Genomic DNA, 26508 nt, shown 5'->3' with positions numbered 1-26508 from the left:
TGTGTTTTACTCCTTACATATCTGACTTCAGGTACTAATATGTACAGAAGTTGCCAACACCTGCGGTGTTTACGTGAGAGTAAGAAGTAGGCCCTGTATGCATATTTGAGAAATTTGCATTTGATGCCGAAATATCAAAAAGGGGGGAAAAAACCCACAGGCAGTACCAACAGGTACTAAAAGCACAAATAATTTATGTATTTCTGCAGTGTGGGAAAGTTGTGCTGTTGAAACAGCAAACCTCTTCAGTCCTCTCGAGTGGAACCGTGACTGCTCACTGCTCAGCCGTGTTGGAGAACAGAAATTCTTTTCTGCATGAGCAAACAACTGGAAATGCTGCCATTTTGTCCACCTGAAACAATCCTATGACCATGAAAAATAAACTGAATACTATGTCCCTTTCCCCACAGCAGAAAAATACTGGATTCTGATAAACAGATTAAGACTTATGTTCTTTAAAATCGTTGTGATGCAACAAAAAATGTGAGGCTTTTTTGTAATACATGTGGAGTGAGTGGTGAAGTGGTTCAGCTGGATTTGAAGGCTCATCGAGATGAAACAAGTTGTATAGTAGGGAACCAGGAAAACTGTCTATATAATAATAAAAATCAACTAATGGTAGAGGGAAAATGATTATCAGTAGTCTCATTGAGGTTGTGTGTAATGCATCATTCCCTTTTTAGAAAGAGGAACGAAATGTAACTGAAAATGTATTCAAGTGAATGAGTTGGTGTATTGCTTTGAGTATAAGGTTTTATTTTCGGAATAGCTTTTATTCCCTTGTTATTGACCTAAACACATTATTGCATTTTCTAAAGGAAATATGAGTGCTTGCAAAGCAAAAATTTAAAAATTCAAGATAGACAGCGAGAGCTGTAGTAGTGACCAATGACTGAGAGTTAGTCATGTGAAAAATAAGCATGTCCCATGGAAGTTGGAGACGTATCTCAGCATAAACAAGCTCTCTTGTTTATGTTGAGATACGTCTCAACATAAGAGAGCTTGACATAAGATACGTCTCAACATAAACAAGAGAGCTTGACATTATGAACATAAACATTTCACTCTCTTGGACACAATGCGGCAGCACGGTGGTGTAGTGGTTAGCGCTGTTGCCTCACAACAAGAAGGTTCTGGGTTCAAGCCCAGCAGCCAACAGAGGCCTTTCTGTGTGGAGTTTGCATGTTCTCCCCGTGTCTACATGGGTTTCCTCCGGGTGTTCTGGTTCCCCCACAATCCAAAGACATGCAGGTTAGGCTAATTGGTGGCTCTAAATTGACTGTGAATGAGTGTGTGAATGGTTGTTTGTCTCTATGTGCCAGCCCTGCAATGACCTGGTGACCTGTCCAGGGTGTACCCCACCTCTCACCCATAGTCAGTTGGGATAGGATCCGGTTTGCCCATGACCCTGCATAGTATAAGTGGTTACGGACAATGGATGGATACAATACCTACAGATATAGGTGATATATTCCAACAAATGACACATAACACTGACATTCTGTAGTCATTTTCATAATTTAAATAAATAATAAAAAAAAGGTAAATACACTCTTAAATTTACTACACTTTCAAGACCATAAAATTAGAATCCAATGTTCCATATTAAGTGCCATTGATTAGTATCTCCTGCAGGTGGAACCCGTCTTAAAACCTGACATCTAGGGTCTGGTGTTCTCTTTACTATTGAAGTGTGTGGTGTCATGCCAAGATCTAACAGCTCTCTGAGGACCTCAGAAAAAAAAAATGTTGTGGATGCCTAGGAATCTGGCAAGGGATTTAAAAAGATCTCTAAATTATTAGAAATCAATCGTTCCACTGTAAGGAAAATCATTTACAAGTAGCATAAACTTCAAACATCTGCCATTTTGTCCAGGACTGGCTGCCCCAGCAAATTCAGCCGAAGACCAGACTGTTTGGTGATGAAGTCTCCAATAACCCCAAACTTTCATCACTGGATCTGGAGGTAACTCTTGCAATTGTTGGTGTGAAAGTGCAAACATCTACAATCAGAAAGAGATTGGACAAATTTGACGTGCATGGGAGGTGTGCCAGAACAAAGCCTTTGCTGCCCCAAAGGAATATTAAATGTAAAAGACCAGGCCTTTTGGAATAACATGCTCTGGTCAGATGAATCGGTTAGAGTTGTTTGGCCACAGTAAAAGTACACGTGTAGTGCAGACCAAAGACAGCTTTTCAGGAGAAGAACCTCATACCAAATGTGAAGCATGGTGGTGGAAATGTTATGCTTTTGGGTAGCTTTGCTGCCTCAGGGACTAGGAAGCTTGCCTTCATTTATTCAACGATGAATTCTGAATCATACCAAAGAATGCTTGATGATAATGTGAGGCCATCTGTTCAAAAGTTGAACCAGAGGTGGACCTTTCAAACAGGATACTGATCCTAAGCACATGAGCAAATCCACCAAGGAATAGCTCAAAAAGAAGAAATGGAGGGTTATGGAATGGCCTTGTCAAAGCCCAAATTTGAACCCCATTGAAATGTTGTAGGGAGATTTGAAAAAGGTAGTACATGCAAGAAAACCCTCAAACACCTTATACAGTGCCTTGTAAAAGTATTCATACCAACTGAACTTTTTCACATTTTTTCCACCTTACAACCACAAACTTAAAAGTTTTTTATTGAGATTTTATGTGATAGACCAACACAGAGTAGCACATAATTGTGAAGTGAAATGAAAATGAGCTTCAAAATTTTAAACAAATAAAAATCTGAAAAATGTGACGTGCATTAGTATTCAGCCCCCCCTGCGTCAATACTTTGTAGAGCCACCTTTTGCTGCAATTACAGCTGCAAGTCTTTTGTGGTATGTCTCTACCAGCTTTGCACATCTAGACACTGAAATTTTTGCCCATTCTTCTTTGCAAAATAGCTCAAGCTCAGCCAGATTGGATGGAGAGCATCTGTGAACAGCAATTTTCAAGTCTTGCCACAGATGCTCAATGGGATTTAGGTCTGGACTTTGACTGGGCCATTCTAACACATGGATATTCTTTGATCTAAGCCATTCCATTGTAGCTCTGGCTGTATGTTTAGGGTCATTGTCTTGCTGGAAGGTGAATCTCCTTCCCAGTCTCAAGCCTTTTGCAGCCTCCAACAGGTTTTCTTCCAGGATTGCCCTGTATTTAGCTCCATCCATCTTCCCATCAACTCTGACCAGCTTCCCTGTCCCTGCTGAAGAAAAGCATCCCCATAGCATGATGCTGCCACCACCATGTTTCACAGTGGGGATGGTGTGTGCAGGGTGATGAGCAGTGTTAGTTTTCCACCACACATAGCGCTTTGCATTTAGGCCAAAAAGTTCAACTTTGGTCTCATCTGACCAAAGCACCTTCTTCCACATGTTTGCCATGTCCCCTACATGGCTTCTGGCAAACAGGACTTCTTATGCCTGTCTTTCAACAATGGCTTTCTTCTTGCCACTCTTCCAAAAAGGCCAGATTTTGGAGTGTACAACTTATAGTTGTCCTGTGCACAGATTCTCCCACCTGAGCTGTGGATTTCTGCAGCTCCTCTAGAGTGATCATGGTACTCTTGGCTGCTTCTCTGACCAGTGCTCTCCTTGCTCGCTCTGTCAGTTTAGGTGGACGGCCATGTCTTGGTAGGTTTGCAGTTGTGCCATACTTTTTCCATTTTTGAATGATGGATTGAACAGTGCTTCTTGAGATGTTCAGAGCTTGAGATATTTTTTTATAACCTAACCCTGCTTTAAACTTCTCCAGAACTTTATCCCTGACCTGTCTGGTGAGTTCTTTGGTCTTCATGATGCTGTTTGTTCTTCAGTGTTCTCTAACAAACCACTGAGGCCTTCACAGAACAAGTGCATTTATGCTGAAAGTAAATTACACACAGTAGGACTCTATTAACTAATTAGATGACTTCTGAAGGCAACTGATTGCACTAGATTGTATTTAGAGGTATCAGAGGACAGGGGGCTGAATATTAATGCACACCACATTTTTCAGATTTTTATTTGTTTAAAATTTTGAAGACCATTTATCATTTTCATTTCACTCCACAATTATGTGCTACTCTGTGTTGGTCTATCACTTAAAAGTTTTTTATTGAGATTTTATGTTTGTGGTTGTAAGGTAGAAAAATGTGAAAAAGTTCAAGGGGTATGAATACTTTTGCAAGGCACTGTAACTGAAGGAATTTTGAATGGAAGAGTGGTGAACATTTTCAGCAAGCTGATGTCAGAGACTGGTGGACAATTATACAAAAAACCTACAAGTTATGTCTGCTAAAGAGAACAAAACTAGCTTTTGAAGCCAAGGGTGTGCAACCCCGATTCCAAAAAATTTGGGACAAAGTACAAATTGTAAATAAAAACGGAATGCAATAATTTACAAATCTCAAAAACTAATATTGTATTCACAATAGACCATAGACAACATATCAAATGTCAAAAGGGAGACATTTTGAAATTTCATGCCAAATATTGGCTCATTTGAAATTTCATGACAGAAACACATCTCAAAAAAGTTGGGACAGGGGCAATAAGAGGCTGGAAAAGTTAAAGGTACAAAAAAGGAACAGCTGGAGGACCAAATTGCAACTCATTAGGCCAATTGGCAATAGGTCATTAACATGACTGGGTATAAAAAGAGCATCTTGGAGTGGCAGTGGCTCTCAGAAGTAAAGATGGGAAGAGGATCACCAATCCCCCTAATTCTGCGCCGACAAATACTGGAGCAATATCAGAAACGAGTTCGACAGTGTAAAATTGCAAAGAGTTTGAACATATCGTCATCTACAGTGCATAATATCATCAAAAGATTCAGAGAATCTGGAAGAATCTCTGTGCGTAAGGGTCAAGGCCGGAAAACCATACTGGGTGCCCATGATCTTCGGGCCCTTAGACGGCACTGCATCGCATACAGGCATGCTTCTGTATTGGAAATCACAAAACGGGCTCAGGAATATTTCCAGAGAACATTATCTGTGAACACAATTCACCGTGCCATCCGCCGTTGCCAGCTGAAACTCCATAGTTCAAAGAAGAAGCCGTATCTAAACATGATCCAGAAGCTCAGACGTCTTCTCTGGGCCAAGGCTCATTTAAAATGGACTGTGGCAAAGTGGAAAACTGTTCTGTGGTCAGACGAATCAAAATTTGAAGTTCTTTATGGAAATCAGGGACGCCGTGTCATTCGGACTAAAGAGGAGAAGGACGACCCAAGTTATCAGCACTCAGTTCAGAAGCCTGCATCTCTGATGGTATGGGGTTGCATTAGTGCGTGTGGCATGGGCAGCTTACACATCTGGAAAGACACCATCAATGCTGAAAGGTATATCCAGGTTCTAGAGCAACATATGCTCCCATCCAGACGACGTCTCTTTCAGGGAAGACCTTGCATTTTCCAACATGACAATGCCAAACCACATACTGCATCAATTACAGCATCATGGCTGTGTAGAAGAAGGGTCCGGGTACTGAACTGGCCAGCCTGCAGTCCAGATCTTTCACCCATAGAAAACATTTGGCGCATCATAAAACGGAAGATACGACAAAAAAGACCTAAGACAGTTGAGCAACTAGAATCCTACATTAGACAAGAATGGGTTAACATTCCTATCCCTAAACTTGAGCAACTTGTCTCCTCAGTCCCCAGACGTTTACAGACTGTTGTAAAGAGAAAAGGGGATGTCTCACAGTGGTAAACATGGCCTTGTCCCACCTTTTTTGAGATGTGTTGTTGTCATGAAATTTAAAATCACCTAATTTTTCTCTTTAAATGATACATTTTCTCAGTTTAAACATTTGAGGTCATCTATGTTCTATTCTGAATAAAATATGGAATTTTGAAACTTCCACATCATTGCATTCCGTTTTTATTTACAATTTGTACTTTGTCCCAACTTTTTTGGAATCGGGGTTGTACTTACTTTCTCCACAGATGATATCTATTGATGTTTGTTGAAATGACAAAGGGTTCTTTTTCCTTGCTTTTTTCACCACCTTTATCTGTAGGCACCATCTCAAAAGGGTGAAGTCTTTGCTTGTTTAAATATGTTGAGAAAAGTAATTTCCATGAATTTTTTTTTAAAAACATGACTATTGAATATTAAAGCGAGACAGCCTTTCGATTTCATAAAATTGGTGAACTATAGTTCCCTCTGAAATTCGGTCAGTGTGATATTTATTTCTGTAATATCTCAAACCACATTAGGCCATCCTGTGACTGGGAAGTTATTTGATTTGAGGGGATTCCCGAGCAAATAATGTGCATGAAATCGCTCGCTTCACATAGTCAAGCAGACAGAGGAAGTCCATGTGCAGGCTAACCTTCTTTTGGGTTTTACAGCAGCTGGCATCCAGTGTTGCATTACTGCCATCTCCAGGTTTACCTTGACTGGGCACTGATAGTTACATCGTTGTCGCTAAACGAACAGCTGATCACACCGAGGTGCTCGCTGACCGCCGATTATTTATTAGTTTAGTCCCGTATTTCCTTTCATTCGCAACAGTGTCTTTTCTCGCTTTCCATTACTGTAGTCAGTCTTTCCAGTTTTCCTTCGCATCCTCCATTTTCCTTTCCTGTTTCAAATTTGTATCCCTCAATAGAGATCTTGCAGTCACGTGACCGGAAAGTACACAGCCACCATCTTGTCGGTAAAAAACACCGCTGAATACTGCTGCACTCGTGTACAGAATGGATCAATTTCAACCGACAGACTACACGGCTCATTTTTCTAATGAACAGATAACTAGATACATGTCTAAAATAAACGACCTACAGATTAGTGACCCTTATGGCTTACCGGACGTAGTTTTCACGACCGTGTCAGTGGATTTTGAACTGCCAGCGGAATACCCAGACGTGTATGATTACCTCATTAACTTTCCCTCGCTGTTCAGTGGTGAAGCACTGCGTGCTTATAAATCTCTGGACAGTTATTTTTACAGAAATTCAGGATTTGTCAGCGACTCAGACGTGGCATCTTGTAAACAAGAAAATAACAATCCTCATTGGACGGGTAAGTCACTTAAGTATTGAGTATAGCACTGACCAGCCGATTATAGAATAGAATAAGGTAATTCCAGCTGTAATTCCAAATCGTCCGTCTTGTTTACCATGGATCTGGCGTTGGAGAGGTAGAGGCTTAGCAGTGGAGGTTTGAGTGGCTGTTTTCTGAGCTTAGTCAACAGGCTGGCTCTGCAGCCTCGCTTTTGCTTCCGCTCCCGGCACCGCCTCCTTCACTTTGCTTCTGATAACAATCCACGGAGACCCCGCTGGTCTCGCTATCTCGTCCGGAATGTTGTGCATGCGATGGAAATCGCTACAAACCGTCATTTTCTGCCGGAAACCAATGTCCAGTAAGTCCATACGGTTGTAGTGGATATTGAAGTCCGGTACAGACGAACAACACGCAAAAATACACACAAAAAACAAAAACCGTGCACAGGTAGGGAGAGCTTGTAGCCACAGCCGTTGTAGAATTGTATATAGTAGGGTTTTCCAGAAGAAAAGGTAGAAGTAAAAGCAGAAGTAGAACCAGAAGTAGAAGGCAGAAATATGGCGTTTGACCGACAAGATGGCGTCTGTCACAATCTGGATCGGCTGTGACGTCACATGCAAGTGCTCCATACCCTGCACAAACAGGGAAAGCCCACAATGTGATGCATGACGTAGTATCTTGAATTGGCTCATGGGGGTGGGGGTGGGTGGGATTTAGGGCCATGTGGTCTTATTCATTAATTGTTCTACAAAAAAAAAAAAAAATTAAATCTAATAAAATTGGAAGTCTGTGATTCGAATTCAGTCGCTTTTGGTCCACTAAACAAAAATAATTGGGCCTCAGGAAAAATTCTTTTTATGACCTACACTTAAAATCTGAAAAAGGCAGCCTACCTTTAAGTCACAAATTCCACCATTCATATTGATTATTGTTAGATACACTGAAAGAAAGTAGAGTGTAAAGAGAGAGAAATGTAGATTAACATCTGGAAGCCAGTTAGAGACGGTAAGTGGACAGACTGACGGATTGAAGCCAACGGGAGGAAAAAGCATAAAAGTTGGAGTGATGGACACATGAAAAGAGCTAGAGTGCTTTGTAGTATTGCCCAAAACATGTCTTGTATGTTTGGAAGTATTATTTTAAAAGCTGCCTATGTGAGAACAGTTTGAAATTTTTTTTGATTCAAAGTCTATGGGGGGAAAAAAAAAATAGATGGATAAGGAATATCAAACTGAAAATAAACATAAGTGCTATTTACAAGACCTACACAACAAAGTTGGAATAAAGCTTCTACAATAGGCACTTTGAGTTAACTTAATTGCAAAAAATCATAAATCGCAGCAGTAGCCTAGAAATAACAATATATCGTGCTTTGCAAGCATTAGAATTGGAAATTTCAAACAGACAGCAATAAACTTTATTTTTCAAGGTTGTTTTATTTCTATGGAGAGAAAGGTAACCAGTGCCATGATGCAGCACCTTGCGGTTACAGACATGTCCAAAAATTCATGATCTCATGGGCTTGGTTAATGTAATGGAATATAAATGAATTTTATACAAGATCAGCAGTAGGGTACCAAGCCTGTTAATCTGCCATCCTGAACGTGAACCTACATGCTTCAAAAATCAGTGAGCCAAACATCCTAACCCCTCCCCCCCACCCAATCACAGCCACAGGACTCTCCTGTCAATCTTCATTAAAGTCTAAAGGACATACCCACAGCAGGCACAGGACAAACCGTGAGATATTCTTTAAAACTATCTTTATTGTGTTTCTCAACAGAAGGTGTGCATAAGCAGTATCTACTAGCTTGGTTGAAAGGTTAAAAAAATACAGACTAACAAATAAACCTTTACAAACATTTTATGGCAGTTCAAAAGACTAACATGTCAGACAAGGAAGCACAACCCTTAGATTCTCACTCACAGGGTCCCACTGGCATGTCCAACATCACAATCTGGGAGGGAGGACAAAAAAAAAAAAAAATCCCAACTCTATTACTTAAGTGTGGAATGATATGCAAATAAATCTCAAATACAACATCCTCTGTTAGATGGAGGAGAACTGACTGCCAACCACCATGAGGATAATCATTCTGACATACCATCATTATGACTCTTGGGGAAAGGGAAAAAAAAAAAAAAAAAAAAAAAAAAAAACACCTCATGTGAATCGCATGATGTATTAAACTGTACAAATGAAAATGTTAAGGCTTATATCCCTGTTTAAACAATTATTGAACAAAATTATTTGTATTGTAACGCTGCCTTAAATGCGGTTTCATTAATAAGAGTGGCTCGGACATAAAACGTGTAGCACAAAACAGACACTGTTTTAGGAAAACGCGCTTAAAGAAAGACTCGCAGGCAACTTTTTCAGAATAACATTGGTTGGCAGCATAAGTGCTAAACCAGTCTGTATTTAAGTATACAATTTATAAGTGTAATTTATCTTTGTCTTTGAAAGAAAAATCTAACATGTCCTCTCTACACCCAAAGTGTGGAATATCACCTGTATGATCAGGTAAAAGCCATCAGATTTTGACGAAGAATTTTAGCTTCTAGTATGTTTTATAGTCGGGGGGGGGGGGGGGGGGGGCGGCAGCTGAATTAATTTGTATATTAACTAAAAGAGAGTCCACTCAGTCTCCATTTCATTTTGGTTAAGGTCGATTAATCAGTCTACACCACTGTGGTACCTCCTCCAAAAGGACAAACATCAACAAGGAAATCAATCATTCAATGCTCAACTTTTTGATTGAAATGTGTTGTCTTGAGCACAGGAAGCAATTTCCATTGCATTTTCTTGCACTTTTACAGAATACAGCTTCCCGAACGCACATGACCTGCCATCATGTTGTGGAACTGTTTCAATCAAAGCATTAAACGTAGAGCAGAAGCTTGCAATGGCCCAGTTTCCAGACTCTAAACAAGCTCGTCTCATTCGTCAGAACACACGAAGGATTAGCCCAGGTTACACCAGGCACAGGTGAGTGAGGGAGGAATGGAGGAGGAGGGAGTGCAGAGGGAGGTCAGAACTCATGGAAGGGTAGAAAGTGATATCTTGTACATTTGGAGGGAGAGGGCCCACTACTGTAAACCATTAGCACTACTGACGTGCCAAATCTCAGCTCCTAACACGGCCTCATTTTCCCCTGGGTGGTGTGAACACTATTCACACTAATGGCACCTACTACTTCTGAACACTATCCATATATCATTTTTATTATTATTATTTTTTTTACAAAACCAATAACTGCTCGCCTCATCACCGTGCATACACACTCCCTAAAACTAGTCTGTCAAAGAGAAAAGATGGAGGTTAAATTGGGGGGAGGCAACTCAGTTAAATCATAGAGTATAAGCTTCTGGTGATTAATAAAAATTAAAAAAAAATTAAATATCGATTGTTTCTCTCTTTCCCTTTGCATTACGTCTCTTGGTTTATAGGCAAGAGGTAAGGTGTATAGAAAAGGCAGACTCAGTCTTAAGCAGGCCTGTGTATGCATGTGTGTGTGTTTATTTGAGTACGCCACCATCATGCAATTGCTTTTGCCTCTGGCAAGAATGCCTCCCAGTACTTGATCAACTACACAAAAGAGAAAGAGAGAGGAAAAAATGAGTTCATAATATCTGACTTATTAAAAATGGCATACAAAAAAAAAAAGTTTAACATTTTTACCTGTTGCTGTGAATTCAACAGTGTCTCCAGATATCTGACAATTTGCTTCTTGAAATCTCGAGTCTTCTCTTTCTGTTGCAGAAAAGTAAAAACCCGCACACCTTAACACTGGTTACCGTAAATGAGCATATTTACAAACACTATTTTTATTATTTGCAACTCAAGGCACTAAAACCTATAGTCCATGCCCACCTCAAACCTGATGACTTCCTTTCGCACGGTGGCAGATACTCTCTCAAAGTCTCTCTCGTACTGACTGACCTTAGACTCCCACTGCAACACACAGTCACATGAGGTCATTTAGGGAATAACGGCTACATTTAAACAAGCTGTTGCTTCAAATCTACACCACTCACACGCCACCAAACTCAGAAAACAGAAAGCTTAAAATACTGCAAAGTGAATGCTGTATTTAATATTGGGAGCATCTGTTTAAGCGCACAGAGGAACCCCAGTCAAGCAGGCCAACTGACTGGGGTATCTTCCAAATTAATAAATAAATGGTTAGAGAAACAGCTTTGGGACCAAAAGGTTGCTGGTTCGATTCCCTGGACCAGCAGGACTGGCTTAAGTGCCCTTCAGCAAGGCACCTAACCCCCAACCGCTCTGGCAAGAGTGGTGGCGTACCTGGTGTCTGATTAGCCAATGTAAAACTGATGACGTGATTATTAGTTCAGGCATTGAACCCGACCAACTGACTGAACTGAAATAAATTAAGTAAATAAATATTTTATCTTCAAAGGATAGGTAGAGAGGTCTTGTTACAATGCGACATGTCGAATCCCAGTCGTGTAGTACAGGGCTTTTCAAAGTGTGGGGCGTGCCTACCCTAGGGGGCGCCAGAGTTCTTCGGGGGAGGGCCCAACGTGAGGAAAAATAAACCAGAATAAGTTACTACTGCGGACATTTAGCGAACTTCAGCTAGCTTTTGCCAGAGACAAAATGGACCGATTTTAGTACCTAAAGCTACAGTGAGTGAGGAGACAGAGTCTGGGCCAAGCAAAAAAACAGATCCTCCAGGATGTTGCGATTTGCAAATTCAACCAATCCCCGCGAATTCAGGGCGGTGTTGCAATTATATCCAATCACCGCAACCTTCCCGCAAATTTGACCAACCGTTGGCGTCGTCTTGAGGTGACGTCGACAAACTACCTTCCGCCTTACTTCCGTGTATACGCTCAAGAGAAGCAGCATGCGCGCAGTGTTGCCAGATTGAGCGGTTTCAAGTGCATTTTGGCAGGTTTCGAACATATTTTGGGCTGGAAAACGTTAGCAGTATCTGGCAACACTGTGTGCGAGTCAGTGTTTATATAGGCTTAAATTCTGTTACTGAAAGTGTGTTATGTTTACAGTGAAGGACTGTGCGCACTTTACATTATTATTTTTTTACTTAATACAAGAAATTAATGGATGCCAACATTTTTGCCAAAATGGTATTTTATTTTCCATTGTTTAGGCAGCTTCAGCATCATACTGTTGAGATTCTGTTCAAATAATTGTTTTTTCTTCTATGAAGCCTGAGCCATTTATTTTATTAGTTTATAATTATTGTTTAATTTAGTCTTCAGGAGAGACTGCCTGCACACAGTACTAGTATTAATAGTTTTTTTTCTTCCATGAAAGCTGAGGCATTTATATTATATTTTAAGGTAACTTCATGTTGTGCTGTGAGGTTCTCTGCACTAACTTTTGAACCAACAGGTGCATTTGGATAAGTAAAGCCTATTTTTCTGCATTTTTGTAGTCCTGGTAATCTTTTATATTGGTAAAGTTGTTTATAGGACCATTTCTCAGTGTCTGTTTTTTTAATCAATAGTTTTTCAGTAATAACTTGGTATTTAACATATCACTCAATTTTAAATCACAAAAAGAGAAAATCGCAACAATTTCTCGCAACTTTCACTTCCTCCCGCAATGTAATCACAACAAAAACCTAAAAAACACCGCAACTTTCATTGCAATTTTTTGGAAAACCCCCCGCAACAGACATTTTAGCCCACAACAATCACAAAAAAAGGCCTGCGAAATCCTGGGGGACTGGAAAAAGAAGGAAGTATGACCACGATTATTTAAAGTTTGGATTTTCATGGACTGGATCTGAAGATGCTCCACTGCCACAGTGTGTTATCTGCCAAGAGGTGCTAGCTAACGATGCTATGAGATGTTTAAAATGTGTAAAACAAGGTGTTTTAAAAAGCACAGATGTTTAAAATGTGTAAAAGAAAAAAAAAAAGTGTACAACAACTATTTTTTAAAAAATACGAATGGAACATTAAGTATAGCAACAACAAAAATTGTAAAGGGGGGGGGTGCTGTTGTTTATTTGCTCTCCGAGGGGGGGGGGGCTGACTCTCCCACACTTTGAAAACCCCTGGTGTAGTACATTACTTGGTTTTCATGTCAGCATTACCTCAGTGATCTCGTCCTTGGCTTGCTGAAGTTTGTCTGGTTTGTTAGCCCACAGCAGCTTGGCCTCAGTCTCTCGTTTCTTCTGTAGCATGTTCTGAGCGTCCTGCCAGCGCTGCCACGCCTTCATCCGCTGGTCAAAGCAAGCCTGGACACACATACTTATTTAAAGCTTTCAGCAGCAGCTGATCATTTGTGAAACTTCTCTGCTCCTAGAATTAGCTCTAACTTTCTGAGCTTCCTCAAAATATGATGCATGCCTTAACTGTGGCGATTTCAAAAACTGCCCTGCCGTCTGCCAAGGTTTACAATAAAGCTTTGAACTTGGTGAACTGGTGTCAATGCTGAAACTACATTAAGCACAAGGTGCTTCTGTGCGCGTGCGAAAGGGTCTACGTTGCGTACCCGGACTGCCCCGAGCAAGCGGATGTAGTCTGCAAGATGCTCTGCGAAGATGAAGAAGTCATTAGAAGCCTGGTCCTGATGAAGCTGCTCGATGCGGTCCTCCACTTCAGCCAGCTGAGACAGGGCTCGGGAGAGCGCGGTGTTATCTTCCGAACTACCCAACATTGCCACACTCTTTGCAAACACTGCTGTGTTCATAGACAACTCTGCAAACAGACGACTCATTTACCACCATCGTCATATACACACTAGGGCTGGGTGATTTTACGATTACGATGTTATTCACGATATAAAATCTCTACGATTAGAAATTAAACACGTACGATATGCCTACGCCTTCAATAAAATTACTTCATCCGAAGTTTTGACAGACACGCAAATAGCCAATCATAACTAAACAGTACCGCACGTAACCAATCAGTTGGAAGAGAGCCACGTCAAGTTAGGTTGCGTGCACACACAAACACACACGTGTAGCAGCAACGCACAGCATGGCTGTGGTGAAGTTTGCAGGAGCGCTGCATTTCTCCAACAAAGCGATTATAAAAATGAGCGAGAAGCCGACTGACCGGAGTTCTGAACAGGAAAGTCAGAGCGCTGCCCTGGAGGACATCGTTGAAAAGAAGGGCCAGAGATCTTCGGTTGTGTGGAGGTATTTTGGATATTTAAAATTGGACATACAACAAAGCGTTACACAAAACCTTAAACACACTGACGTACAGGATTGCACTTTTTTTCTCCTTGCAGCATAAGGTTTACACGTCAATATGTCTTATGTTTATTTGAAAGCTGCTAGAATTTGCACAAATGATTAACAATGGTATATAGTTTTTATTTTTCAGTTTATTCATTTGAACAAAAAGAACAAAAGAATGTGCATCCAGTTTGTTTTGGTTCTGTGAAACTTGAAAGCTTGTTAAGCTATTTTTGTTAATTAGGAAGGAACTACTAATTTGTAATGTTCATATTTTGAGCAGAAAATTAAAGAAAAATACAAAAATGGTGATTTGATTTATATCGTGATATATATATCGTTATCGAAAATTTTGAAAAAAATATATCGTGATATAATTTCTCATATCGCCCAGCCCTAATACACACCCATGTATTCACTGGAAAAACCCATTTCCTCTAGATAAGAGACAATGAACATGCAAAAAATGTCACAAAAGACAGTGTAAATGAGATCATTAACAGTAGCAAACACTGACTTCATCTTTACGTTACACAAAGCCTGACTTTTACTACCCCAATATAAAACAACCAGCCATCACCAGAACCTTTAGATATCGAGCTACAAACTGGATAAACCAGCACTGATACAGTCTGTACTTCCAGGAATGTGAAAACACCTGAATCTACCTTTCCTGTGGTTAACGAGGGACTCCACCATGACGTGCAGCTTCCTCAGCTGCTGGTCCTCACTCTCCACCTCCTGCAGCTTTTCTTCAAACCACTGCCAGGCATACACATTCACACATTCAGCCACTTATCAAAAAAAGGAGCGGTATTTCATTGTGATAGCTTAAATAAGACGGAGTCATCACTCTGGCGACAGCAGCGACACTCACAACGTCTGACTCATTCATTTTGATGGTCATCTTACTGACTGCGTCAGTGGCCTTGTTGATCATCTTGAGGAATCCAGCTCCACTCAACGCCTGGGTGCTCACTGCCCTGGGTAACTACCAGAACACACGGGTTGATATATTAGAGCCATACACAAACTCGGACTTTCTTCTGAGAACACCGGCTACATTTTACAGCCAGAAGTATGCGGACACCTGCACATTCCAGCCATATACAGTGGTCTGAAAAAAAGTGTTTGCCCTCTTCCTGATTTCTTATTTTTTTTGCACGTTTGTCACACTTAAATGTTTCAGATCATCAAACAAATTTAAATATTAGACAAAGATAACACAAATGCAGTTTTTAAATGAAAGTTTTTATTAAGGGGGGGAAAAAAAAATCCAAACCTACATGACCCTGTGTGAAAAAGTGATTGCCTCCTAAACCTAATAACTGGTTGGGCCACCCTTAGCAGCAATAACTGCAATCAAGCGTTTGGGATAACTGGCAATGAGTCCTTTACAGCGCTTGGAGGAATTTTGGCCCACTCATCTTTGCAGAATTGTTGTAATTCAGCCACATTGGAGGGTTTTCGAGCATGAACTGCCTTTTTAAGGTCATGCCACAGCATTTCAGTTGGATTCAGGTCAGGACTTTGACTAAGCCACTCCAAAGTCATCATTTTGTTTTTCTTAAGCCATTCAGAGGTGGACTTGCTGGTGTGTTTTGGATCATTGTCTTGCTGCAGAACCCAACTGCGCCGAAGCTTGAGGTCACGAACAGATGGCCGGACATTCTCCTTCAGGATTTTTTGGTCGACAGCAGAATTCATGGTTCCATTTACCACAGCAAGTCTTCCAGGTCCTGAAGCAGCAAAACAGCCCCAGACCATCACACTACCACCACCATATTTTACTGTTGGTATGATATTCCTTTTCTGAAATGCCGTGTTACTTTTACGCCAGATGTAATGGGACATACACCTTCCAAAAAGTTCAACTTTTGTCTCGGCAGTCCACACAATATTTTCCCAAAAGCCTTGGGGATCATCAAGATGTTTTCTGGCAAAACTGAGACGCGCCTTTATGTTCTTTTTGCTGAGCAGTGGTTTTCGTCTTGGAACTCTGCCATGTAGGCCATTTTTGCCCAGTCTCTTTCTTATGGTGGAGTCATGAACACTGACTTTAACTAAGGCAAGTGAGGCCTGCAGTTCTTTGGATGTTGTTGTGGGGTCTTTTGTAACCTCTTGGATGAGTCGTCGCTGCGCTCTTGGGGTAATTTTGGTCAGCCGGCCACTCCTGGGAAGGTTCACCACTGTTCCATGTTGTCGCCATTTGTGGATAATGGCTCTCACTGTGGTTCGCTGGAGTCCCAAAGCTTTAGAAATGGCTTTATAACCTTTTCCAGACTGATGGATCTCAATTACTTTGTTTCTCATTTGTTCCCGAATTTCTTTGGATCGCAGCATGATGTCTAGCTTTTGAGAATCTTTTGGTCTACTTCACTTTGTCAGGCAGGTCCTATTTAAGTGATTTCTTGATTGAGAACAGGTGTGGCAGTAATCAGGCCTGGGTGTGGCTAGAGAAATTGAACTCAGCTTTCCAAAGATGTGATAAACCACAGTTAATTTATGCTTTAACGGGTCGGGCAATCACTTTCACACAGCGCCATGTAGGTTTGTATTTTTGTTCCCCTTAATAATAAAAACCTTCATTTAAAAGCTGCATTTTGTGTTTACTTGTGTTATCTTTGTCTAATATTTAAATTTGGTTGATGAGCTGAAACATTTAAGTGGGACAAACACGCAAAAAAATAAGAAATCAGGAAGGGGCAAACACTTTCACACCACTGTAGTATGTGGTTCTTCCCCAGACTACTGCCACAAAATTTGAAGCGCACAATTGCATAGAAGGTCTTTGTATGTTGTAGCATTACAATCTCACTTCACTGGAACTTATTCCCCTGTGCACAAACCGAGCACCATGGAGACATGGTCTGCCAAGGCTATAGCTGAAGAACTTGAGTGCCCTGTACAGAGCCCTAACCTCAACACCTTTGGGATGACCTGGAATGCTGACTGCACCCCAGGCCTCCTCACCTGACAGCAGTGCCTGACCTCACTCACGCTCTTGTAGATGAATGAACAACATGGAGGGGTGGTGTTTGAAATGGGCACATACAAGTGTGATGTTTCAGTGTCCACATACTTTTGACCACATATCTTTGAGTATCACTATATAAATGTTTCAAAAGCTAAAGTGTGTGTGTTACAAGAGAGCTCTCTCTTACCTCCTCTTTCTCTAAAAACTCTCTCACATCTGGGTCTTGCAGCAGAGATGGATGAGACACAAGTCTCTGGAGATACCTAAGCAATAATTTGATGGATGGAACCGTTTTACCGTTAGACAAACACGAAATGGTTCTCAAAACTGTCACAATCCATCGATATAAAAAGTTATAAAGAATAACCTTTCTAGAGCAGCTCTCCTCCGTTCAACAAACTCAGCTGACGATGGGTCTTCCTTTCCCACCTTCACTTTGGTCATTCCTTTTCAAAAACAGTGCACGCGGCAGTTGAATTTTGGAAAAACTATAATGATATACAGCTATATTAATTCAAAGTTTTTGCACTACAAAATCCAAGATACCCAGAATGCTCTTCTCTGGTGGTGGAGGCACGATGTAGCCATTCTGCGAATGTTTCTCTGAGAGTTTCTCATAGAGACCCAGAAAATCGCTGAAGCGCCTACGCACTGTGAACTGCTTACCGCGGAACATGGGCAACGTCGTCTGGGCGTACGTGTAAAAGAGAAAAGATGGACACGCAGAGTTAAAATCAAGCTGTTCAGAGTAAGAATGTTTCAAATCATAAAAGGCATATACCTGTGTGGAGACTTTGTAGGCCATGTAGGCATTCATACCATCACCTGTAGGAAAGGGGCAGCAGTGAGTCAGTCAGTGCATCAGAAAAACCACCTGAAAACAACTACCGTTTCATTAATGCAGGCGTCATCTGTTAAAACGTTCTACATAAACCACAAAGCCAGCCATAGTGGAGGTACAGCTAAAGAAGACTGAGAGCAGGTCTCCAGCAATAACATACTATCACCCACATGGGAGAAGGGCAGACCAAAGCGAAGCTAGGTGCCACAAGCCAGAATGGAGAAGTGAAATATTCTCAATGCTCGGCGAGCATTGTCTTACATGTCACATACATCAAACAATATAACCGTCATCACATTGCTGATATTCCACTTCCCACTACAGTATGTTCTCGCTGAACTAACTTCCTTTGAGGTCAGCCGTGAGGAATTATAGGGAATGGACTTACCGACTTTCTCTGGGTTTGTAACTGAAATGTTCAAATCAAATTTGTCCTTCTCCTCTTCTTCCTCCTCCAGCTGTATTGTGCGTGCATGAGACAGAATATATAAGAGAAAAAGGGGAGGGGGGGACCCCAAAACGCACAGGTTAAGAAAATTCTCTCAAATATCCATCCAGGGATTTCCACAGTTTCTTGTTACTACACTCAACAACCAGAGAAGGGGAAAAAAAAAAACAAACAAAAAAAAACACGATTTCGGTTTGACCTTGACAAAAGAAAGCGTTTCATTCTTTCAACTTGTTTATATGCTTCTTAGTAACACAATGTGGCGTGTTACTATTCCAAATCCTACCATCTGCTGTATGACTCACACGCTCTGGTTGCTGGTAGGAGCTATTTTAATTAAGCAGAAACGTTAATTTAGTTGAACAGATACAGGACTAAGAATAAGAACGGATGTAGAAACGGTGAGAAAACTGAGAGAGAGAAAAAAAAAAAAAAAAAAACAGTACAATAATTAAAAAAAAAAAATTCCAGTAACTCTAGCTAGCACTACACACAGTCACCTCGCATTTAAAGTGCTGATGACACGTTTTTGACATCTTTGGCGATGTTTTATAACATAAAAAGTAATTCCCAATGATCCATATATTAATTCACGAAGGCGCCTATTTTACAAGTTATGATAAAAACGCAGCTATTTGGGCAAATTTGACGGGGCTGCAGCACCCAGGAGACGAAGGAAGAGGAGGAGCTATATGACGTCAGCGAAAGAACCTTCCTCCTAACTTACCAGTTTGTTGTTGATGCGACAGGTGTTCAGTTTGTCATTATTATTATTATACATTATTATTTTATATATAGTTATTATGCCTTCGCGTTGTGTTGCCGACTTTTGCTCCAAAACCCACAAGGATGGGGTAAGTTTATTCAAGTTTCCCAGAGATCCCGAGCTGCATGCGAAGTGGGTGAAGCAAGTCAGGCGCACTCGTGACAAGTGGGAGCCCTCACCAACATCCGTCCTGTGCTCTGAACACTTCGATTTGGATTGTTTTGACACCCTTCCCAGCTTAAAAGAATCTCTTGGGTGTGCAGTTCAGCACAAACGTGCGTTACTACCATCAGCAGTGCCTACACAGTGTTGCCAGATTGGGATTTTTCCCGCCCAGTTGAGCGGTTTCAAGTGCATTTTGGTGGGTTTTGAACATATTTTGGGCTGGAAAACGTCAGCAGTATCTGTTGCCAGATACTGCTGACGTTTTCCAGCCCAAAATATGTTCAAAACCCACCAAAATGCACTTGAAACCGCCCAACTGGGCAGGAAAAATCCCAATCTGGCAACACTGCCAGTATTCCGGAGGGGGTCTACTAGTAGCTATGCCGGATCCAAAGGCAGTCCTCCTGTCAGAGCATGTGTTGTGAAACGACATAAGATAAAGGTACGTAGAGCTATAGATTCTACATGATAATCATAAATGTAATCATAAAGTCAGCGTGATATCAGTCATGTATTTGCTTGTGAAAGCTTGCGGCTTTCATGTAACTGCCGCCTAGCAACGAGAGGCAAAGGGTAAAGAGGGTAGACTATCATAGATTCTATTCGGAAGAGATCAACACAATTCTAGACTCCCAGAAGAGGAAGAGCTAGCACTAGAGAGTTCACCGGCGTTTTCATGCGCCATTTCCATTGAGTAGAACAGCCAGTGAACCTCAGCGTGTTCTCCCGCTGACGTCACAACATGGCCGCGAGCCACGGACCCAGTTTTCTTGCGCTGTGCAATTAAAAGTTGGATATTCGTGTAACAGCTTCTTTTCACGTAATTATAACAGAAATCTAACATGTTTGCCATGTTGTATAGTTTATTTAAGAAATTGCATAGAGTCATGTTCGTGTCATCAGACCTTTAAACACCAAGTAAAAATGAAATGAAAATGAGAGGAGAGAATACTACAGCTCACTACTGAAACATTATCCAAAGCCTTCCTGCTGTTTTGCTGAGGATGCAAAGACGATGCTCCATCACCAAAGATATTATCAGGAGAGGATAAGGACCAGCTCCATAAACTTACTCATCACAAGGATTCAAATTCTCACTTGTTTTACATAACCTGCATTAATTCATATGATTGGCTCATCAAATGTATTACGTTAGTTGCCTCATTTCAACTTCATTAATTCGACTTCCAGGTCAATAATTACACGGGATTGGGCAACACACCGGGGCTGTCACTTGCCTAACAGCATAGCTAATACATTTATGAGCTGTGCACTCTTGTATAAAATCATATAGACATATGTTGTATGCACAGAAACTCCGGATCATATTTTAACCAGCATTCATCTGTAACAATTACATGAAAGATAACACTTTTATATAAAAAAAATAAAAACCCTATTCACATCTTAGCTTCATAACAATCATACAAACATTTACATGCATTAAATATTCCGGGTTTTACCCTTATTCCAAAAAAAAAAAAAAAAAAAAAAAAAAGAGACAATATCCCTACTGAGCTGTTTACATGGCTAATGAAAATTATTATTATCACTAATATTCCCATTTACTTTGCAAACTTTTCTCATCGGTTTGCGTCGAACGCACAGATCTGACCATAAACATGCAACAGACCATGTGCTTTGGACTACGTTCAGACTGCACCCTGAAACAACCCATATCTGATTTTTTTGCCCATATGCGACCTGTATCTGATTTGTTATTGACAATCTGAACGACACAGATCCGATTTTTTCACATGCGACCCAGGCCGCTTGGATATGTGGTCCTAATTCCGATGCATATCCGTTATTTTCACATGCGACTGCAGTCTGACCGGACAGGTCGCATTCATGCCACCTACACGTCATCAACAAGAGACAAACGTCACTATTCTGCGTTGGCTAATCCCGCCTCTTTGGTGGAAAACAACAACATTTATACAGTTTTCAGAATTTAAATAGACTTTTATAGAATTGATCAAGCTAATGGTGGATTTGGTAGGGACCTGGATGTTTATCTGTTAGCCTGATTAAATAAAACAGTTTCGATAACTGATTTATAACTTAAACCATCCTGTATTACAAGATTGTTCTGGAAATTTCCAGTAATTTGACACCTTCGGTCTCATTAGTCTACTGCCCACATTAATCAGATTATTGTGCGAGTTCCGCCGCCGCCACAAAAACCACATCGCCAGGTCTCGCCTCATCTCCATGCTTTACTTGCAAACTTGAAGAGTGCGCTTTTTTTTTTTGTTTACGTATTACGTAGATGTGCTTATTACGTGTCAATTTGCGCATGCAGGACACTTTTGGGTCGTTTTCCGTTCATATTGGAGATCGCATACAAGTCTCATATAATTGGTAATGTGAACGGCCTAACAAAAAAAATCGGATTTCACAACAAATCGGATATGGGTCGTTTCAGGTTGCAGTCTGAACGTAGTGTAAAACCCCAATTGAAGCTCATATTCCAAATGCACTGTACGCACATCCAAATGCTCTTAAAACCTGAATAATATCGCAATATTCCACGTCCTAATTGAAAAACGCTAAATTCAGAATATCCAAACGGGATATGCTGTTTACATGACCCATATCAAACTCTGAATACTGTGACATTCGGAAAAAATAGTGGAATATTAATGTGCTTGTAAACATACTGAATAGCAACTGTTGGTCAACGTTGCTGTCATGGGGATAAAACGATGCTGTTAATATTTTTTTGCATCAGTAAATAAATGGCACTTAATCCAAGAAGATACTCTGACCATCTTTGAGAGACATGCTCTGCTGGATTATATACCTCCTCTAGTGTTTTCGTCGGAGGTTTGGAGGCACTCGCTGCAGCTGAGAGAGAGGAAGCTGGTGCCGAGGCCTTTGGTGCTTCTCTCTTCCTGCGGTCATTATGAGGACTGTCCAGAGACAGCTCAACAGTGGCCTCTGGAAGGGAGGGAGAGAAGGAAGCAAAAGAGAAAGAATATTAGAGATCACACGACACATTACCTCGAGTTCCCAGGAAGTGAGCAGGGGGTTTAGGTCACTTCCAGGCCACATCATTAAGTAAAGCTCAGAGCTTGAAAATGAAATGCCTCATCAGCACAGAGTGGGGGGGGGAGCTGCCCTTGCTCTTCCTAAACTCAAAGACACACTGCTGAAACTGCACTTCTTTATCATACGCTTCCAAGAAGAGCTAGAACAACATTAAACTAAAGTCCGAGTTCAAGCTTGACCATATTTACAAAAAACAAAACGAACTGTCCTAACACATTACATCACTCACAACAAAGTACCTGTAAACAGATCTTCCTCGTCCGAGTGCAGTCCGTTGGTTTTGGAGCTGGTGTCTGTGCTGGGTTTAGCAGCAGCAGGGACTCTGATGACCTCCTCAGCAAAAAGGTCAGTAGTGGCATCTTTCGTCTGCTCAGTGCACCCTTTACTGGCATCCTTTGCCTGAGGTTTCTTCACCGCAGCTTGCAAAGGCTCCTCGAAAAGGTCACCACCATCATCATCTCCAAACAGGTCGGTACTAGGTGCTTTCTTACCCCCTGCAGCGCCACCTAGAGGTTCAGGTGTTTTAGTAGTACCTTCTTTTGGTGGCTCTTCAAAAATGTCCTCGGACTTTTTGATATCATTTTGAGGCATGCCAAACCTCTCACTATTGGCGTCACCCTGTGCCGCTGAACTCTTGCCGATGTCGCTCTTTAAAGGTGAACTACTGTTTTTATCAGGGGTGATCAGCTGAGCTCCAGACTCGCCTAAAGGATCAGAAAACAGATCGACCTCCACACAGGCAGCTCCTTTAGTGTCCTTCGCTGACTTCTTGGGTTCAGTGTTCGCCCCGCTCTGGTCATTCAAAGGATCTTCTAAGGCTTCACTGAAGATGTCTTCAGGAGACTTACTGAGAGGATCCACCGGTGTGTGAGAGAGCCCCTGCACAAAGACGACTCGATTAACTACGTTTTCATTCTGAATGAATATCTCATTTGGGACATTAAGATCAAAAAATAAATTTTCTAATTTTACTTTTTTTTTTTTTTTGCATTTACCTAACACTCAATGTTTCTTTTGTCATGTTTAGTAAGAATAAAAAGATAGTATCTTGCTTTATCTGGCCTCCACTGTGGAAATTTTTTTTTTATTACAATTCAAATGGGGCGGCACGGTGGTGTAGCAGTCAGCACTGTCGCCTCACAGCAAGAAGGTTCGGGTTCGAGTCCCGTGGCCGGCGAGGGCCTTTCTGTGCGGAGTTTGCATGTTCTCCCTGTGTCCGCGTGGGTTTCCCCCACAGTCCAAAGACATGCAGGTTAGGTTAACTGGTGGCTTTAAATTGACCATAGGTGTGAGTGGTTGTTTGTCTCCGTGTCAGCCCTGCGATGACCTGGTGACTTGTCCAGGGTGTACCCTGCCTCTCACCCACAGTGAGCTGGGATAGGATCCAGCTTGCCTGCGACCCTGTAGAACAGGATAAGCGGCTACAGATAATGGATGTAGTCAACCATTTATCATGTCCCAGATCAAGCTGCCATTTTTCCACAAATCTGCAGAATTTTTGCCAAATTCTGAGTGGAGTATTCACATCAAAGATTTAGTTTTATCTGTATTGTTTCTTTCATCATTTTATGGGTTGTTTTACAATCAGGGTATACAAGCTAAAAATCACATTTAACACTTATCTTCAATATCAAAAGGCTTGACTAAATAAACTTGGTTGTTTATTGTAGCCCTGTGATCGCTCTATTTACCATGCAAAAAAAAAAAAATTTGGTGATAACGTTATTTTTGGTGAATGTATGGCAATGTGTCATATTTAGCAAAATTACTCGTGTCATTTAGAAAAAGTGCTTTTTTTGACCACAGGTAGCTCCAAAAGGGATGCACTTAAATCATTCTTTATACCATAAAACAAATATTTGGTTCCATATCACTGGAAACATAGTCAAGTTTTAATGTTGAATGCCAGTAAGTTTTCAGACTATTTTGATCAAATTAGTATGTAATTGTGTCAAAAAAAAAAAAAAGTCCTCTCTGAGACAGCTAATTTTTCAATATAAAATGATTATTTTCATCCTAAAATGCGGTCAAGATATTGGGACATAAACATTAGAGACAACTAACACAAAGCTTACAGCCTTATATTTAAAAGCACTATGGAAGTAGTGGATTCTGAATTGTCAAAAAAAAAAAGTCCTCTCCGAGAATCACTTCATTTGTTTCTCCCATCTTATAGCAGATTACACAAAACTACCATCCAAAAAATTATCTGAAATCTGTTCTTTAACTTGTCCTTCACTTAAAAACTGGTACAAGAACCAGTTTAAATCAATTTGAATTTTGGACCCCTGTGATACAAACTTTATACCCTGATTGTAAAACAACCCTTATTTCGAATTAAAACCAACATCACCATTCAAAACCATATCGTTTACTGACTGAGTATATTTAGTGGGGCACCCCCACAGTACCCAGTTTCTGAGACAGACCCATCTCATCTCATTATCTCTAGCCGCTTTATCCTGTTCTACAGGGTCGCAGGCAAGCTGGAGCCTATCCCAGCTGACTACGGGTGAAAGGCGGGGTACACCCTGGACAAGTCGCCAGGTCATCACAGGGCTGACACAGACAACCATTCACACTCACATTCACACCTACGGTCAATTTAGAGTCACCAGTTAACCTAACCTGCATGTCTTTGGACTGTGGGGGAAACCGGAGCACCCGGAGGAAACCCACGCGGACACGGGGAGAACATGCAAACTCCACACAGAAAGGCCCTCGCCGGCCCCGGGGCTCGAACCCGGACCTTCTTGCTGTGAGGCGACAGCGCTGACCACTACACCACCGTGCCGCCCCTTGGATAGATGTCTGTGTATAAATATTGAGCGCTTATATGGACATCATCTTCCTATCAAACAGATTATCAGCAGTCTACACCACCTCTTTCAATCCATTAAGTTTGAGTCTGATTACTAGGATCCATGTCAACGTAGCTAATGAAAAACACTTTCCACAGCTACACAAAACAGAATGACTTGGATATAGCACTTCTGTTCTTGATTCCCCCTCCTCCTCCTGCTCAAACGAGCAGGGGTTGAGAACTTTGGCCACAGGTCTTGATACACCCCTGCAAACTACACTACGCCTTTACTATTGAGTCACAGCTTAGAAAAAGCAAACATCATCTGACAAGAGGGAAGAGAGCTGAAGTTTGGCCTCTAGAGCAGCACTTCCTTGAATGGATTTCCATAAGCTTTCCGCATCTGCGCCCACAACATTTGCTTAAAGCAGTGTAACTCAGCATTAATCAAGCTTCAGTGTTCATCTGTTGCACCAACACAGCTTCAGTTCATCACCAAGCCTGGGATATATAAACAACAACAACACTGAAGGTAGTTTCCAGCTGACTGTATTAACCCTGTACAGAGAACCTGAGATTATTTACACTGCTGTGTCCAGTTCAATGCATCATGGGAGAGAGACAGACAGAGAGAGAGAGGGAGAGAGAGAGAGAGAGTTCACCAGACCTGAAACTTTCTGTTTATTTGTAGGTGCCTTGCCAACCAGAATTTAACGAAAACTGCTACAACCAGAGAGCTCAAGTTTCTCACAGCTAGCTCATATTATCTCATCTCATCTCATCTATGTTCCGTGTAGCTAAGCGCTAGCTGACTAGCTGGAGAAACATTTCGGCTAGCTAGTGTGTGCTAGCCTTAACAACTGGAAAGACGAGTTCACGCCTAAAGTTTACAGCCCCACAGAGAGCTAGCATTAGCTTAGCCACTTAGCAGAGACGCACGTCTCCGTGTCGAGCTCGTGCAGCACACACCAGTGCGGTTTACTCACACTGCCCGTGAAAATGTCCGCTCCTTCGTCGCTGTCCTCGTCCTCGCCTAACTCAGGCTCTGGGTCCTGCTCCTCTGAGTCGGGAAAAGGAGGCGGACTGCGCTCCGAGCCGGCCGCCATCTTCACTTCACTCTCAGCCTACTCTAACCGAAGAGAAGGAAAGCTGCAGCATAAAACTTTAGCTCGCTTGAGGGGGAAGGGGGGGTGTTGTAATAAAGGCACACTGCACATCAGCGCCCTCTACTGACACATGTAATGAATGGCACATTACACATCAGCGCCCTCTACTGACACATG

The 26508-nt window shown here is 41.4% G+C and overlaps 1 protein-coding gene across 1 annotated transcript; it reads right to left on the bottom strand.

Moving 5' to 3' along the window:
* Positions 1-8400: 8400 nt before the first annotated feature.
* snx1a (sorting nexin 1a) lies at positions 8401-26398 on the bottom strand. The gene is made up of 15 exons (XM_060914412.1): positions 26212-26398; positions 22662-23301; positions 22175-22311; positions 18378-18447; positions 17930-17973; positions 17695-17836; positions 17516-17594; positions 17336-17411; positions 15049-15162; positions 14840-14933; positions 13478-13683; positions 13077-13220; positions 10859-10939; positions 10667-10738; positions 8401-10573 (listed from the first exon to the last, which is right to left on the bottom strand). Exons 1-15 carry the CDS (start codon positions 26329-26331, stop codon positions 10523-10525), a joined length of 2070 nt encoding a protein of 689 aa, XP_060770395.1. The 5' UTR covers positions 26332-26398; the 3' UTR covers positions 8401-10522.
* Positions 26399-26508: the final 110 nt, after the last annotated feature.

Source organism: Neoarius graeffei, chromosome 2 (genome assembly GCF_027579695.1).
Source record: "Neoarius graeffei isolate fNeoGra1 chromosome 2, fNeoGra1.pri, whole genome shotgun sequence".
NCBI lineage: Eukaryota > Metazoa > Chordata > Actinopteri > Siluriformes > Ariidae > Neoarius > Neoarius graeffei.
This window is presented reverse-complemented; position numbering and strand designations above follow the sequence as displayed.